Source organism: Panonychus citri, unplaced genomic scaffold, assembly GCF_014898815.1.
Source record: "Panonychus citri isolate SS breed McGregor unplaced genomic scaffold, ASM1489881v1 Contig00138, whole genome shotgun sequence".
NCBI classification, from domain to species: Eukaryota; Metazoa; Arthropoda; class Arachnida; order Trombidiformes; family Tetranychidae; genus Panonychus; species Panonychus citri.
In genome coordinates, this window is record NW_026515543.1 from 3,759,244 (window position 1) to 3,776,985 (window position 17,742).

General features: G+C 33.4%; 2 protein-coding genes across 6 annotated transcripts; one reads left to right on the top strand and one right to left on the bottom strand.

Annotated features, from left to right (window-relative positions):
- Positions 1 to 200: 200 nt before the first annotated feature.
- LOC128393017 (activin receptor type-2B-like) lies at positions 201 to 8,268 on the bottom strand. Of its 3 annotated transcripts, none has more exons than XM_053353120.1 (4): positions 7,737 to 8,268; positions 886 to 3,634; positions 527 to 722; positions 201 to 431 (listed from the first exon to the last, which is right to left on the bottom strand). In XM_053353120.1, exons 1-2 carry the CDS (start codon positions 8,137 to 8,139, stop codon positions 2,184 to 2,186), a joined length of 1,854 nt encoding a protein of 617 aa, XP_053209095.1. In that variant the 5' UTR covers positions 8,140 to 8,268; the 3' UTR covers positions 201 to 431; positions 527 to 722; positions 886 to 2,183. The 3 variants fall into 3 exon arrangements, with proteins under 3 accessions (XP_053209095.1, XP_053209096.1, XP_053209094.1); XM_053353121.1 differs by having other exon boundaries at positions 527 to 743; XM_053353119.1 differs by having other exon boundaries at positions 527 to 3,634.
- On the top strand, positions 8,261 to 9,735 carry LOC128393019 (loricrin-like). 3 transcript variants are annotated; one of them, XM_053353123.1, is made up of 4 exons: positions 8,261 to 8,695; positions 8,776 to 8,906; positions 8,981 to 9,172; positions 9,249 to 9,735. In XM_053353123.1, the coding sequence occupies exons 3-4, from the start codon at positions 9,142 to 9,144 to the stop codon at positions 9,620 to 9,622; spliced, it is 405 nt and encodes a 134-aa protein (XP_053209098.1). In that variant the 5' UTR covers positions 8,261 to 8,695; positions 8,776 to 8,906; positions 8,981 to 9,141; the 3' UTR covers positions 9,623 to 9,735. The 3 variants fall into 3 exon arrangements, with proteins under 3 accessions (XP_053209098.1, XP_053209099.1, XP_053209097.1); XM_053353124.1 differs by lacking the exon at positions 8,776 to 8,906; XM_053353122.1 differs by lacking the exon at positions 8,261 to 8,695 and having other exon boundaries at positions 8,702 to 8,906.
- Positions 9,736 to 17,742: the final 8,007 nt, after the last annotated feature.

The following is a 17,742-nucleotide window of genomic DNA, read 5'->3' on the forward strand; positions in this document are numbered from 1 at the left end:
ATCATAATAATGATTTTCACGAAATCGACACAAGAAGTTTTCTAAATATTTAAATTAAAACAAAAAGTCTCAAAATTTATCCCGACAGGTTATGATAAAATTTAAAGAAGATCCGAAGTCGAGAGTGTTCTAGAGTCTAGTCGTGTAAAGAATCAACTCAGCTTAGATAATTAAAGAAAAAGAAGAAAAGAAATTAAGAATTAGAGGAGGAAAATAGGACTAATCGTCTCTTGGTTTTCTTTCTCTAAAACAATCATTAAATTACATGAAAATTAACGGAGAAAAGAAAATAATTGAAATAAAATTCACTAGTAAATCCACTTGTCTCAAGTCATCAGGAAAGGAAATGTTATCTTCATTCTTTACCAACAATTAAATTGTTCCCATCATAAAGATTATTGTTATTCCATTAGCGGTATCATTTCTCCTTCCTGAGAAGATAAAATGAAAAATGGGAAAATAAACAATTAATAAGACTGAGATGAAATCATGAAGATAGTAGATAATCATCAATGTTTAGATTTACCTGGTTACGTTGAACCATGTTGGAGATGAGATTGTTGCTCAATAGTGATCTTACAAGTTACACGCAGGCAATGATGTTGAATAAAGTTTAATGGGTAAACGGAAATGGAAACATACAAAGGTATAGGAACGGGGTAATAATAACAGTAACAGTGGCTGACTAATTGTAGCTGATTGACTGACATTCAGTGTCTAACCTATGTAACGTGAAAAAGTTACTTGATGAGTGATAAATGAATTAAATAAAGTAAGAACACAATTACAATCAATAAACTGTGTAATTCATCAATATCATTTAATCAACCATTGGATAGTAAAGTTAATTTGTCTTAGTTAAAGTTCTTCTAATTGTGTTCTTACTTTATTTAATTCGTTAGTAGACCTTATACAAAGAACAGGAGATATCAGTTCAGTACTGGAGCATTAAAGCCCAACTCATATAATAATAGGTTGATAGTCGATGGGCCGCAACTTGGAGTAGCACGACTACACTTGCCTTTGTATAGTAAGCTAGCCACTGCAGACAACTTGGATCAAACTATCGTAAAAAGTTTACGAAGTGAAATATGTGTAGTGGTAAGGTGACTGACTATGTTATAAGACAGAGAGTGACCTCAACACGTACCAATCAAAAGTAATCAAGATAAAAGGGGAAAAGTAACTGGTCACTTCCACAGTTCGAGCCAATAAATTCGCCAGGCGCAGGGTTACAATGAGCCGTCTGGTTCCAACAAACTGAAATTCGAATGAATTACAATCAATGAAATTCAGGATTTACTAGTAAGAGTTTAAATTGATCAGAGGTTAGTGAACAATTAGGTTAATTAAACTGTAATCAAATGAGATAGCAGCCATTATCTATTGCGTTCCTTAAATGGTGACTGTTATATCATCACCAGCCAACAATCAGTGACAGTTGATTACATGACAGCGGTAAAATTTAATGAGCCAATTTCATCATTTGGAAAAGGATAAAGATGATTAAGGATAACAAACACAATATTGTAATCAAGTGGCAGTAAAAATCTGTAGTTTTTGTTTGGGTTTTAAATCAATTAGATGTTGATTATCAGTTGGTCTAAATTGAATGACGATGATTAGAAAAAAAACTGGGAAATTTAGAGAGGAAATTGAAAGGATAAGGCAAAATATAAGAAGTAATTGTTGATTTCTTATCGTACAAATGATTAATTTGTTGCTAGAGTTTAATTGTGATGAGATGAAAATGAGAGATTTGATTGAGTGAGTTATGAGATTAGTAGATGAAAAAGGTCAAATTTAATCATCAAGTTGATGGTTATGGTGATGATTATAGTAATTAAAATTATTTTGAGTGTTGATGAAGAGAAAAAAGATGAATCAAATTATGATGAATGAAAAATGATGCAAAAATACGTTGATAGAGAGATGAATGTGTGAAAGATGCTCCAAATATTTCCATCTTCATCTCTTCCTCTCTCTAGTTAAATTGTCTTGTTGATTTTCCTTCGAGTTTTAAATTACTTTTAATTTTTTGCCTTCTTTTTTCCCTCTTGTTATTATATATATATACACACACAGAGAGAGATATATATTCAGTATCTTTAACATTTTGACTCGGTTTTTTTTCTAGAAGAGTGAGAGAACGAGAGCTGAGGATGATGATGAAGAAAAACTAATTAGAATCTGGTATTTACTCGATTTCTTGCCAGGATCTTAAATCTTTCCAATATACAACTGGCAGAGAGCCTCGCCTCTGCATCTTGATCCCAACATTCCTCGATGGTTTCACAAATCACCTTCAAAGATGGATTATCTAACCATTGTTGTTGGATTATTGGCCTTTTCTTTGCTTGACAAACAGTTTCTTGCATATCCTCGAGAGATGGATTTTGTCCCACTTCCTCTTCAAAGGGTAATTTATATTCGCTAACTGTTATCACTCCATTAGAAGATTCATCTTCGCTGGTGAGCGTGTCATCGCCCCGACAACGAGAGACCAATTCCCAAAGGACCAGACCACAAGCATAAACATCAATACGATAAAGTGAATCTTGGGTATAATTAATGGCTCCCTCAAGTACTTCAGGAGCCATGTATCGACGTGTACCAACTTGTCCCAATCCAGCGGGAGTACGATTAGGATAAAAGATTAAAGCTAAACCAAAATCAGCAATTCGAGGTGTTAAATCAGCTTTTAATAGAACATTTCGTGATTTAATGTCTCGGTGTACAATCGATGGTTTCATCTTGTAATTTGCTTGATTGTTAACTCCTTCTCCACCTTCCTTTGGCTCACTTCCTTCGGGAATTTCATAATGAAGATGATTTAAACCCGCAGCAATGCCAATACTTATCTTAACAAGTTGATCGATATTTACAGTATTTTTCTTTAAATAATCGCAGAGAGAACCAAACTCATGATACTCTGTTATCAACCAGAATCCTGATGGAGATTCAGATAAAGGCTCATTGTTGGGATTTGAGGGATCATCGCGCTTCTCAGAGCCAAGAAAACGTAAAATATTTTCATGCTCAATTTGTGGTGTCTTAAAAACTAGTTGTTCACTTATCCATGATGACCTTTCATGAGGTGGAAATATTTTCACTGCAACAATCTTATGATTGTTTCCTTTCTCATCATTATTAACAGTAATGGATGATGGTGTAATTAAACTTCCATCTACATCATCACCATCAATATTGCCAACGATTCTCTCCCCTGAGATATCCTTTTTGTAGATAGTTTGAGGAGAAATCATTTTCGCTTTCCAGACAGAGCCAAATCGTCCAGTTGATAGTTTCTCAATTAATTGAATACTTCGATTCCCATGTTCGACTATTGAATCATTACCATTACGATGATGGTTACTTGTTAAATTAATAGTTCCATTTGCTGTACATGAGTTAATACTCATTCCATTCATTTGATTGGCGATTGAAACGCTTTCATCATCTTCACCAAATCGCTTTGAACGAATCAGATCTTTCCTTTGACGTTTAAACCAAACGTAATACAGAACAATAAAGATGAGAATAGTTAAAATTGCTAAAGGTATCAAAGTGTAAGACCAGATCCCAATTGAGCCAGATTCAGATCCAGAGGTTTTCGCTTGTTGAGGTGAATGCACTGTGGTATCATCGCCATCATAATAATTATCATCATAGTAGTGAAAAAAAGGGGGAAAAGATAATCAGTAAAGATTTGATCATATGCAAGAAAAGTATAAGAGATGTAGAGATTGAATATAATGCCAAGAAACGAAACCCGAATATCTAAATTGTATCAATCAATGATTATTAAATTAATAGCATGATACAAAGATCTTTTCATATTAATAATCATCTAGTTACAAATTATCGACATCAATAAATGAGTTGCTTTCTAATTGATTGCCAGTAATTAGGTACATCAAACAAACACTTTGAGAAAAGCTCGAGAAAAAAACTAAAGTGAGAGAGAAAAAGTAAAAATAATATTACAATGTAACAATTTTCTTGAAAATTCATCTTCTTCATTCTCGCTCGTTTCAATTATCTCTAATTTTTCTAATATATTCAGATGAATAAACTAAAATCATGTTATTAACATGATGATCATGAGAATGAGAATGAGTTTATGAGAGAAAGAGAAAGAGAAAGAGCTTGAAAATGTTCATTGCTTATTCAAGGTTGTTCATATGATTTAGCAACAATCATCACAAGCCAACAACACAAAGTTACACTTTGTTCAATGAATTATCGAGTATTATGTTTAATTATAGTTGGTTGATTACTTGATTAGTTGAATTAGTAAAAAAAAGATGTAAACAAATGAGAAAGAGATGATGATCGGGGGAGGATAGAGTAGAATTGGGATACAAATAGAAATACAGAACGATATTGCTTTTTGAAAGAAGAAGAAACAAGTTAAGGGTTAATGATATTCTGATTCTGATTGATTCTTTAAATAAAATTTTTCTATTCTATTAGAGTTTATCAAAAAGTCTTTTACCTAGACGTGTTCTATCAGAAATAGAATAAAATATATGAAACGTTCTCACTTGCATTTATTATGAATTAATGAAAAATAAGAACATCTTTCTTAGAAATTCAATGAATTTTCTCAAAAAGTAAATGAATTTCGATGAGTCAATGGATTTTCACCATAAGGATGAAGACCATTTAAATAGGGGATTTCGACTAGACTTAGAAATAAAATTAAATAATTTTTTCTGATGTATTTTTCTGTGGAAAATTCAGTTGTGAAGTTATTTTTCTGAAAAACATTATCGTTTGGAAGATATCCTGAAAAAACTCTCGTTTAGCAGGATAAGCTAACTGGCTTAGCTGGATACTTGGAACCTTTTGTGAACAAGTTTTTCTGATGTAATTTTTCATGATAATAATGATGGTCAACTTAAAAAATCAGAATAAGTTGACTAACATTGATTAAAACGCAAAAGACTTATTTTTATTCCTTGGGATGGATAAATAGTTGATAATATGAATAATGGTTGCAATTGGTGATTTTGATGAACATTAGTTAATTTAGTTGTTGAATCAAAGTAATTAAGAGAGATTTGAAAAACTGATTAATTGTTCAATCGTAGATTGTCCTTTTACACAGCTAATCAAACATCATCTTAGTCAGGATGATTTAGCTAATTATATTCCACAATTAAGATATTAATCATTGGATTATAATTAAGAGTTAATTACAATCAACATTAAACAATTAACAATTGAGAGGATAGAGAAATGAAAGAGAAAAAGAAAGAAGGGGAAATATTAATTACATTCTCTTTCTCAATAAGAACAATTAATTGTTAAATTAACTATTGGGTAAATGGTGAATAAGAATTCATCTTGAATAACTATTGTTACCATGATGACATTACATGGCTTAGGTATGTGCATATGAAATGGCACTTTTGAAGAAAATTTTTTTCTTTTGATGATAATTCGAGAACCAGTCAGTATATTGAGATATTATTTTATTCACTAAATAGATAATACTCTAATGAATGAAATGATATCAAATTTAACTAGGAAAAAAATTATTAATTTAATTAGAATTAATTTTTAAAAATATGGAAATTTCGCGAAATTTTTTGGGTACACTTTTCATTGGTCGGAAAATGGCCTTAGTCCGAAAAAATTAATTATGTAAGTGTTTTGAGTTTGACTCAGGGGATGAGGCAAAGCCACTTACAACAAAAGCTGTAATCGAGATCGGTACAGCCTATTAACATCAAACGAGGTGCACAGAGTCGATCGACCTTGGCGCCAACGCGAGAATAGATACTGAGATGTGACAACTTAATAGAGATTAATTGAACAGAGTGGAAAGCACGTACAAGGATAAACTGAGGTGAGAGTTAGGAACTAAGGTAATGGAGTAAGTCGGAAACGACTAAGAGTGAAGTGTAAATTGAAGAGAGTGACAACAATAGATGAATAATAATTAAGTGAACTGTACTGCCTGGCTATGAGTGTCTGTGGTTTAAGGTGAGAGAGGGTTTTTATATGGTGCTTGACAAAATTTCTTGTACACCAGTTTTTTGAATATAATTGAAAAGAGGGATGATTTATATTTAATTTTTTTGTTTTTTTTAGTAATTTAGATAAGACTGAATAAGTTTAATTGATAAAAATTTTGTCTGGAATCCAGTAATAGGATTTTTTGGAAATCGGGAAAAACAGAATTGGACAAAATTTCTTGTACACCCCCACCAAAATTTATTGAGGTGTTTTTTTTGGTTTGATTGTCAATTAAATTGATTGTTTATGTTATTACGATCATTTAAAGACCCTTTGCATCAAAATCGGACCAGAGATAAAAAAGATTCACCAGATTGAATTTAACATGGGAGTCTATGGACATGACGGCATTTGGCCTGTTACTCAGAGACCATGCAGGTCAGTGTCATGAAAATTCAGGTACTTATAGTCCTAATAGTTGCTTACAATAATTCAAAATTAGAATCATAATATTATCTCTATTCTTCACATCATAAGGCTAAAAACCAATAATTTCATAAAAGTGTCAATTTAATAGGAAATTTACATTGAAAATTATGATTTTCGTGAGATTTTGTCGGATTTTTTGTTTTTGGCCTTATGATGTGAAGAATAGAGATAATATTATGATTCTAATTTTGAATTATTGTATAAGGGAGAGAGTCCGATGAGGAAAAGATGATGACCGAAGGGGAAAAGAAAAGTGTGAGAGAGGCATTTCCCTTACAATTATTTTTTTCGATTTTTATATTTTTAGAACTTTTCTCTTTCGATTGATTCACAAATGATAATATCATTTTCGAAAAGGGGTCAATGTTTTGACTTTTTTTCGTTTAAAACTGAAGATTTTCAATTGAGCACCATGAGAATCCTACACTGACAAGCAAAAATACTATACACACTTCGAATTTTAATAATTTAATATGATTTATTTAATTGTGGAAAGCTAATAGCACAATTCAGACGTTTTCAGCTTTGAGGGGGGCTCTAATTATCTTGTTGAAACCAAAATTCGCGTGATTATTATGCGAATGAACAAGATTACGAAACATTTTAACTGAGGACAATTTAGGTGCTATTACGTTTTTTGACTTTTTTTTCAATTTAAACAATATTTCTGTCAAATATTCTTTTACAAAATCAATGAGGACCACATCAAGAGTTATAAAAACTCATAAAAGTTATTCAATTTCTATCATTATTTTCATGATTTACCGTAAGCTAATAGTTAATATGGTCGAAATTTTCTTTTTTCGATCAGCTTATCAAATAGGTGACCTAATTTCTATTAGTATCTTATTTTTTCGATAGAATGGTTCGACTATTACCCTTTCCCCTCATTGAAAATACTGGCCTATCGCCGAAATCAATTAAATCTGAGTATTCACGTAATGAGACATTATTATTGAAAAATGACATAACTTTACCAATATCAATGTTTCAATCTGAAATTTTACAGATTATTAATCTACATAAAAAGTTCATCATATTGATGTATTGATTGTGTTATTAAGCTCAATAATTTCTTAATTATAGTCAAATTAGTCTTTTCCAAAAAGTGTGTATAGTATTTTTGTCTACCAGTGTAGTCAATAGGGTTTCCAAATGCTAAGAAATGAAAGGCAAGTGAATGAGAAGAATCAACCAGCTCAACAGTTTCTTTTTAAGAGCTGATTTTTTTTTCACGGACAAAAAGATGGAAGAAAATATTTGATAAACAATTAGCTCACCGGGTATATTTGAAAGAAGATGAACATTTCTGTTACAAAAATCTTCATAACAACAGCAGAAATAATGTTCCTTTGTGTATCTTGAGGCTATACATGTTGTACTATTGACACAATCACCATTATGACCAGTTAAACATCCTGCGTGTCTAAGTGTCACTCGACCAGCACTTTTTAAACCATCGGAAGTGTTGGTGGAATCATCAGTAACATTTGACCAAAGAGAGTAACAGTAGTATTTCTGTAATCCATTTGAAGTTGATTCTTGTGCGCACTTAGTTACATTTTTAGGACCACAATAACCATTTGAACATAAAGTCTCATTGAAATACTGACATTGAAGGTAAACAACATCACCTGGACCATTGAGATTATCGATGGTCTTTGGGTCAGTAATTCGAGTCATCGGTGTGAAGGGAAGATGTTTAAACACGTTAACACTAAATCCAATTGGATTTCATTAAATTATCAATAACAAATGAAATCAATTTTAGATAATAACATCAACACCATCTCTTGTTCAGCTTATGGCGTATGTCAGCTCACTTTTCTTTAAGCCAACATCTGGTTCGGCTTAACACTAATCATCAGCTTAAACATTTCGACTTCAAACTGCAAAAGCTTAATTATCATCGCAATTAACCAAACACAAACTAAACCTAATCATTTGTGTGTAAATCTTGATCTTAATTTTTTCATTTTTTACGATTAATTTCGGCTCAATGTTAATTAGATTTAGTTAATTTTGATTCTCTTTTCGTGAGCTGACATTGAAAGTATCGATTCTATCGGATCTTGTTTATCTTTTGCTCTTTGTTGTTGTCACTTTTTGTTCACTTTTAATTACTAATTGTGAATACGATTACGATTTCATGGACATAAAGTACGATTTTCGTTAGTATATAAAAGCAGATGAATTGTTTACTTTTCTGTGATTAGTTAATTTGATTTCTATTACAATTGTAAGTATCTAACAATTTGACAAAATGTTTTATTCACCTGAAGGGATTGTTAATTTGATTCGTTCATTTATCTTGATTAGTATATTTTTCACAACCAAAGTTTCATATGTTAATTGTGCGCCAATATTATTGAATCAAATTGCTTTTAATAACACAATCAATCCTGCTAATTTCTTCCCAACGGATTTAACTAGACTAATATTCCCTCGAGGTAAATATTATCAATAGTATATTTTAATTAACTTTTTCATGTCGATAATTTCTTGTTTCTCATAATCATCTAAGTGAATACTGATTTATTTCGTTGGTGGTTTTCCAGTCAATTAGCTCCAACATCTTATACAAGACAATCAAATTATCGCAATGAAAATAGAACCAATTTAAATTCAATTGGTAGTAACAAGAATCTTGGACGACAATATGGTTCGAACAATTTAAATGGTGACATGTTCGGTGATTACAATGGAGCAAATGAAGGTTTGTTAGCTGATTGATTAGTCGAATTGTTGATTACATTTGATGTTTTTTTCTTTTCTTTAAAATCTACAAAAAGGTGATGACTTTTTCTCACAAATATTTTCCTTCCTATTCGGATCTCCATCTTCTGGCGGCGGCGGCGGCGGCGGTGGTAATAGTGGTCATTATGGTCCAAGTAATGGTGGAGTAGATGAACAAGGCCGAAGTGAGGTTAATATTAATTCAGGTTCAAATTCGGGGTCAGGATCAAATTCTGGTGCAAATTCTGGTTCAAGTTCTGGTTCAAACTCTGGTAGTTTCGGAATGACCCAACAAGAGTGGTCTCAATATTTACAACTGATTCAAGCCTTAGCTCAAGACGGTGACAGTGGAGGCGGTGGAGGTGGAGGTCTCGGTGATGCTGGACAATTAATTAACATGGCAATGAGTATAATGGGTGGAGGTCTCTGAAAACTTCGTCGAAAATATCAATCGATAGCAATTACCAAACAAAATTCATAACCATTTTTTTCACCTTTCAATCCTTGAATATTTATAAATAAAGAGCAATTAATAAATTGTCATCGTCTCGTTAATTAATAATGCTCAATGTTCTGTATTTGCATATCAACTTTTGCTCTAGTTTAGCTTCAGATCTCTAGAGTATTTATATGCTCGGCCTTAAGAACGGAAAAGTTCATAGTAAACATTTTCGACATTCCATCTACGAACTCAATTCCGAAATTCATGAAGCTTTACCAGGAAACACTGGTGGTCACTCGAGGGCTAATTCGATTATCTGACTGTACATAAGTTTCGATGATGAGCATCAATAGAATTGCTGAATAGTTCTGAGAAGAGAATCAAATCTTTACAATCAACTGAATAAGTGCCAATTGTTTTTATTGGAAAAATGTTCATATGATTTGAAATGGAAATTAATTGTTGATTGTTGATTAAATATTCATTTTTCTGAGTCTAGAATTGAAATCAGTTCAAGTTGAAAATAAGTTGTTTTTCATTGTTGAAAATTATTAGCATGATGATCGCGATTAATTACAATCGTCGACAAAAGTTTGTGAACAATCATCTGAGTTGATTTAAAACTATTCAACATTAACTGTAGTCAATTTGTTATTAAATTGTCATTGATAAGATCCTAAAGACATATTGATTTACATTTTGATCTACTGATTGTTATTATTTCATCCTAATCATATACAATAGATTTCATTAATTAACCTCTAAGAGAATCTAAATCCATGGTTAAAGTTTCCAGAAAAACTTAATTAGCCAATTACAATAATAAACTCATAGAATTGACTTGGACGTTAATTTAATTAATCCTTAAAAGTCTTTTAATCTTATCAATAGAAATAAAGAGTAATTGTGATTAAATTTCCACCTTGAAATCTTTTATTCATATTGTGAATTAATTGTGATTTGACAAAACCAAAAAACCGATTCTTTCAATTGATTATAATTAAATATTCGCTCCAAGATTTATCAAAACCGAATCCATTTTTCATCTATTTTTCCAGGAATTGTTCCAGGAATGAGCTTTGAATTTGAGTGCAATGTAAATCAACAGATGAAATGTGATCAATTACAATCTGACATTGATTAGTTGAGTTAATCAACAGAAATTGGATTAACTTTCAACTGCAATTTTATTGTTTTTTAACTTTAGTTACAAAGTGCCATATGAATTGTGTGGGTTCACATGACTGAGTGAGTTCAAGTCTCACCCTCTAGAGGTCATGCTCTTCAACCTCTCTTGACAGCTTTTCTTTTCTTAGTTGATCTTGACAATATTTCATGTTCATTACATATTCAATAAATTCTGCTATAATTAATTCATTTTCTGATTCTTTTTCTATGCTAAAATTGTTTTTTCTTCTCATTTCAGTTATTCCTTCAATGTTATCCATCCAGTTACAGTCTATTAACAAGTGTTCCCATGTTGAGTGTCTGGTGCAGCATTCGAATCCTATGAGCTTTTTTGAGATTATCGTGTATATTTGGTAATGTATTGGTTTCTTCAGGTTCATGTTCGGGAAAATTTTGGTGATTATATCTTCGCTGTACTTGTACGCATATTTCACTTGGTTTCTGGCCCATTTTGTTGCCTCTCTTTCTTGTGTTATTAGTGTCCAGTATTTTGCCACGGTTATGTTTCTTAAAGATGTGATTTCTTCTTCTTCTAGGTTGACGTCTAATTTGTGGCCAAACCACCACCATGTTTTGTTTCTCACTTTGTTCATTATCCATCTTACGTTTTCTGCGAATCTCGATATTCCTTGCCAATATTCTGTTATTTTCTCTGGTACAAGGATCCATGTTCCCTCGATGTTCAGGTTCGTTATTGTGTATTCCAATGCTATTAATTCTGCTTCCCATTCGTTTTCGGCTTCTAACACCAAGTAGTTTTTCTCTATTTCTTCAGAGTTTTTCGAGTCATCCATCATCACGAGTACCCAAACTTTTTGGAATCTGGTTATTCTCCAATAGATTCGTCTACATGGTTGTTGTCTTCTTTTCCATCTCTTCTTGAGCCAGTTCCAGTTCTCACTTTTCATTTCCATATATTGGGGTAGTGGTCTTATTTGGGCTGGTCTTCGAAGATTCATCTTGCTCTTTAGAATTTTCAATCTTTTTAGGAAAGTGACCACTGGATTTGGGCATTTGTTTTTCGCTATGAAGGTCCATCTCGATTCAAATTTTTCTTGGAAGAACAGGTTGTACACGGCTCCATATGCTTTTATGAGGATCATCACTGTTTCTAGCATCTCTTGATGGCCTCTTGTGTCTCCATAGAAAAGGCCAAAATTGTATTTCTCCAGTTTCGGGAAGATGATTGTCGTTGCCAGTAGATTCTTTATTTTTGTCGGGAGTAATCGCCATGAATTCGTCTTCGTTTGGATTTGTTCTTTTAATTCTTTGGCTTCCTCCATCATCAAGTCTTGAAATTTTCTTTCAATGTTTTCACATATCAGTGTGTAACCGACTGATTCGAATTTTTTCATTTGAGATAATTTATATTCTATTGTTTTTTTCTTGTTTAGTTTCAGGTTTATTGGTCCCAGTTCTTCACTTACCCATTCTAGGACTTCAGCCGTTTCTTCCCTTGTTACCAGTACCATATCGTCGGCGTAAGCGATAACTTTTATGTTCCTCATGTGGAGTCTTCTGATGGCTGAGTCGAGGCAGAGGATGAAGAGTAAAGGTCCCACTGCTGTTCCTTGGGGGACTCCAATGGTTTCTTTCTTGTAGTAGTTCTTGTGGTCTTCTCTGATTGTTAGCCATCTGTTGGTCAGCATAGATTTCAAGAGATACCATGTCGATTTACCTAATGCTCTCATTAGTCTTGGTTCTTGGCTTATCACATCCACCTCATCAAAAGCACATGAAATGTCCATCATTATGATTTTCGATTCTTGTGGGTGATCGGTAAATATTAATTTGGCGAAGAATTCATCTCTGTTACTGTTTTTCTGGAAAGCGTACTGTGTTTCGGCCAGGAGATACTCATTGCTGATATTCTGCAGCCTTTCTGCCAGGATTGTGTCGATGATTTTCATCAGGTAGTTTGGTGATTTAACCATTCTGTATCTGATTGAATCAGCTTTGGGAATTAGCATGCACCCTAGTGTGGTGATACAATTGGGTACATGTGATATTTCAAATATTTTTTGTATCAGGTTTGTGATGATTTTTTTGTTTGTTTCGTAGAATCTGTTCCACGTTCTTGGAGTGTAACAATCAGCTGTCAATGATGAGGTTTTAAATTTTATTTTTTCGATTTTATTCAATTCGACCTCTGTAAGTTCTCCTTTTATGTACTGGGGTTTGTCCATGTATCTTGGTTTCGTTGTTTCGAAACCTTCAAGTAGGTTTCGTTTTGACTCGATTGTTTTTTCGTTCTTTGGGTCGATTTTAATTTCCTCTTCTCCTAGTATTTTAGATTTTATTATTTTCCATAATTTTCTTGTATTTTTCTCGTTCGTAAGTAATTTTCTGTATGAGTTTCTTTTCAATTTGTTGTTGATTCTTGTATTTATATTTTTAATTCTTTCTTTGTTTATGTCATCTCGTTTTTCCTTTAGCAATTTTTTTCTTTGGTGTCTCAATCTTTGTAATTGATTTCTTTTCTTTTTTGCCGTTTTCCAGATTCCATGGTTGTTTGGGAAATGGATGATTTCTCTGCTTAATTTAACGAGGTCATGGTTCTTATCCCATTCGTCTTCTTGATTAACGGTGATGTTTCTTTCTTTTAATTTCCATGATCCGAATATTAATTGTTTTTCTTCTGGCGATTTTTTCATTTTGATTGTTGGTTTGGATGTTTTGAATCTGGCTATTAGTCCCATGTGGTCAAGGCCTTCAGCACTCATTACACTTTTGTTGATAATTTCACAGTTTTTATTGTATAGAATGATATCTATTACCCTTTTGCTATTCTTGAAGGTGGTTTGGAGGTCATCGTGGGTGATTCTCAGGTTACCTGTTTTTATCAGAGTTTCTATTTGTTCCATTATTTGATGGTAAATTTTCTTTCTCACTATTTTAACTTTATTTAGTTTATTCCATTGTGGTGATGGCCAGTTAACGTCGCCTCCGAAGATTATCGGGGCATTTTCGTTTGTTGTGGTTATTTGTTTTATCATGTTGATTGTTCTTCTTGTTAGGTCAATGTTTGTATTTGGTCCCCATGTTTTAATATACACGCTACCAATGATGATGTTGTGGATATTTAGTTTGATTACTATCATCGATTGGTTTTTGAATAGTTGGTAACCGTGGATGTCCGGTGATAAGATGATTGCTACCGAGTTTCCGATGAAGATTGTGGTATCATTTGATTCAAATTGTGTTCCAATTGGACATTCACTAATTAGCAGGCACGTTTTCGTTTCATTGTTCATTCGTTGTAAGAAAATTTTGAAGATATTTCGTTTTTTTCTTATGTTGATACTTATAACTTTTATACCGAACATCGTTCTTTGTTTTTGTTTTTCTTCTCAACGGTTTTTGCTCTCCGTTTCTATGGTTACTTTCTTCCTTTTCTTTTCTTTGTTTTGTTCTATCATTTGAAAAACTTGTTACTTATTTCATCATGTCTTCTTATTTACCTCTTCGTCTTACTGATTTGTATTTTTCTTCTATTTTACAGGCTGATAAAGGTCTATTTTGTCGACCTGGAGCTTTTCATTCTTTGATGGTTAATTTTGTTGGTCCCTTGAGGGGGGTGGTCAAGCGTTTTTCTCAGCAAGTGAATGACTCTGGCTCTACTTATCATTTGGTTCGGATTGTGGTTAAGTTTTCTAGTGGTGTTTTTCGTGTTGATGCTTGTGGTACTCGACGATCTTTCGCCTTAAATTTAGCTGCTGATCGGCTGGTTGATAGGTTGGTACCTTTGAATGTTTTCTTGGTAAGTAGGCACTTTTGGCGACCTCGATTTAGATTAGCTTATTTGTTGTTCTATTACCGTTACTTATTTATCTCTTTTTCTTTTTCAGCCTCCTTACATTATTGGTCTTCCTAATGTGCGGGGTCATTGTTATCTCACTACCGTGTTGGTGTTATTGATGAGGTCTCCTAGTTTTGTTCGAGTTCTCTTACGGGTTAATCATAATGTGTGTTGTCGTGTAAACGTTGGTACTGTTCTTGATCCGTTGAGTGTCGAGGTTATTCGTAATTTCGGTGGTGTTGATTTTCTTTGGACGAGGGCTTTGTTTCGTTTTTTCCGGTTATATTTGAAAGTGTCTCAGTTCGGGCATTTGCAGCTTCTTAACACTCCTCTTGGTCTTTGGGCTACTCATGGTCGTTCTGGTGAGGCTTTCAAGATTCTTCCTGATGATGATTTAAGTCTTGATAGTGTTATCATGTTGTTATGTCGCCATTTAGGGGATAATGTTCGTAATCATTATTTGATGCCTGGTGGCCGAGAAGAGGTTGTTTATCCTGATTTGATGGCTCAGCTTCGGCAAGAGGATGATGAGTTCGTTTTAGTTTCTCATACTCTTTTATCTGTCGATTTTGATTGTTTGGATTGTGGGTCTATTTTTAATGCTCATCCTGTGGCTTTGCCTTTCATTTTTTTACCTGATGTTGATTCTAGTGAAAATGTGCTTCTTACTGATTTGGTTGCTGATTTATGCACCTTGATTTCTCATCAGCATATAAATTGTATTGCTCGGGTTGCTGGTAAGCTCTGTAACTCTGAGCTTCTTCGTTTTTCTCAGGTTACTGTTGTATCTTTGCCTTCCCTTTTGGTGTTTCGTGTTGGTGATGATCACATTTTTCGTAATCAACAGGTTCGAGCTGCTGAGACTTTGTCGGTCTGTTGGGGTGATGATCCTTGTGATTATACTAAGATCTGTTATTCTTGTGATTATCCAATTTATGTTGGTGCTAATGGTGCTGATTTCGGTGATGTTTTCCGTTCCCCTGAGAGTGGAGATCTTTTTCTGACTTGGCATTCAATAGCTCATGTCAAGACTAATTCTGGTTGGATTGAGTTGAACAACGGAAAAGTTTCATCTCTTTCCCCTGGTTTATCCGTTGGTCATACCCCTTTCTCTTTGATTTTCTATGAGCGAGATTGTTCTTTTATGCCTAAAGCTCCTAATGGATCGATTTAATAAAATTCATTTACTTTTAATTGTTTTTATTTGTTAATTTTGATTACATATGTTGATTGGTAAGGAGAACATGATTTAATCTATCTTTATTTATTTCTTCATATTTGTTTTCTTAATCCGTTTGTTCGGATTGTTAGTTTTGTTGCATCAGTTTAGAGAACATTTACGTAGCCTTGAAAGGTTGAAAATTTAAAAATTTTTCATTTAGGCATTATCTGCTTTTAACTGAAAAATTTTTTATTTGTTTTCATTTTGGTTTGTTTGATTCTTTTTGTCGGGATTGTTGTTGAGGCCACCACGACTTAGTGTCAGCTTTCTAATCTTCAATCCCGACCTTTGGTAATTTTTTATTACCAGCCCTGTTTAAGGGTTTAATTTCTTTTTTTCGGGTGGATTATATATGAATAAGTATAGTCGATTTGTTCAATCGCTTTTTTTACTGCTTGTAGGTATTCTTTGCATGTAAAGTCACCTACTGAATGTTCATTTGATTTACATGATGCACAAGCTTTTTTAGATGATGTACATCTATTTATTGTGTGGTTTTCACCACACCTTGGGCATCTGTCTTGAAGTTTGCAGCTTATTTTTGTGTGGGTATATGATTGGCATCTTTTACAATGTAGAAATTCAATTTTATCAACGATATCGTGGTTGTAATTTCCGCAGAAAATTTTACCATTTTTCTTGTTTTGAATTTCTGAGCGGATTGAGGGATCTACTCTTACCACTATTACATTTGTTTTCTTTATGCCGATCGTAAAATGTTCGACCAGTTCAAAAGTGAGTGGTTTTGGAAAACCGTTCATTTGTTTGATTCTGTCGACCATTTCCTCCCAGTTTCTTGCTGGGGGAATGATCTTGACACCGGCTATTTTTATCTCCGGTTTTTTCCAAACTGGAATTTTGATGTTCAGTGTTGGGAGATTTCGTTGGAGTTTCTCCGCTAAATCTTTCCTTACTGCTTCGTTGTTCACGGCAATTATCGTCATACCGTTTCTCTCATTTATTCTTATTATGTTTCCGGTCATTAGGTTGTTGTTCAGGAGAAATTCACTAATCGAGGCCATTGTTCTCAGTTCTTTGTCTCCATTTATTTCAATGTTAAATTCCCTTTCCTGGTGTTCCCATGGGAGCCAGTGGTTCGGGGTAATTGATTTGTCTCGGAAAATGTTCGTTGCTAACTTTGGCTTTCGTGGTGGTGGTTCTTGTGGGTTCGGTTCTCTTTCTTCTGTTCTTTTTTGTGTTGGTGTGAAGGATGGTATTGGTGGTGATGGTTCTTTAGTTATTGTTGTGGTTTGTTTTTGTTGGTTAGCTCGTCTTTGGGATGTTCGTTTACCAAAAAGTGGAAGTTTCTTTGGAACTGGACGTTGGGTGCTACTTGTTTCTATTAGCATGGCGTCCATTTCTTTTTCCTGATTTTCTCTTTCTGTGAGTATATTCGTTATTATATCTGAGTATTTTCCCATTATTTCAATGGTTTCTAGTGTTATCTTGAGTGATTTTATTGTGGCCTCATTTGCAATTGTGTCGTTTACCCACATTCGTTTTTCTAGCAACGTGTCGGTTGGTAATTCGTTCAGAAACTCTTTACATTTCTGTTCATCTGGTGGTTCCCCGACACATTCTTTGATCGAGTCGAGGTATCTCGCTTGTTGTTCCCTGATTTCACTCATCTTTCAGGTGGAAAATGGGAAGAAAATTGAAATTGAAAAGAGAAAAAGTTGTTATTTTATTTGGTTTTTCGTCTCGTTTTGCTTCTCGTCTTCTGCTCGTTTGGTGTGGTAATCACGCCGTTTTTTTGTTTTGTTTCTATTATTCTTACCTTTTATTTTTTCCTGGTGATTTTGGTATCAAACTTTTCCTCTGAGGGTTGTGGGTCACTTACACTTGTTTTAAGAACTTTATTTTGTCGGAAAACACGATTTTATATGAAAAATTTCATGA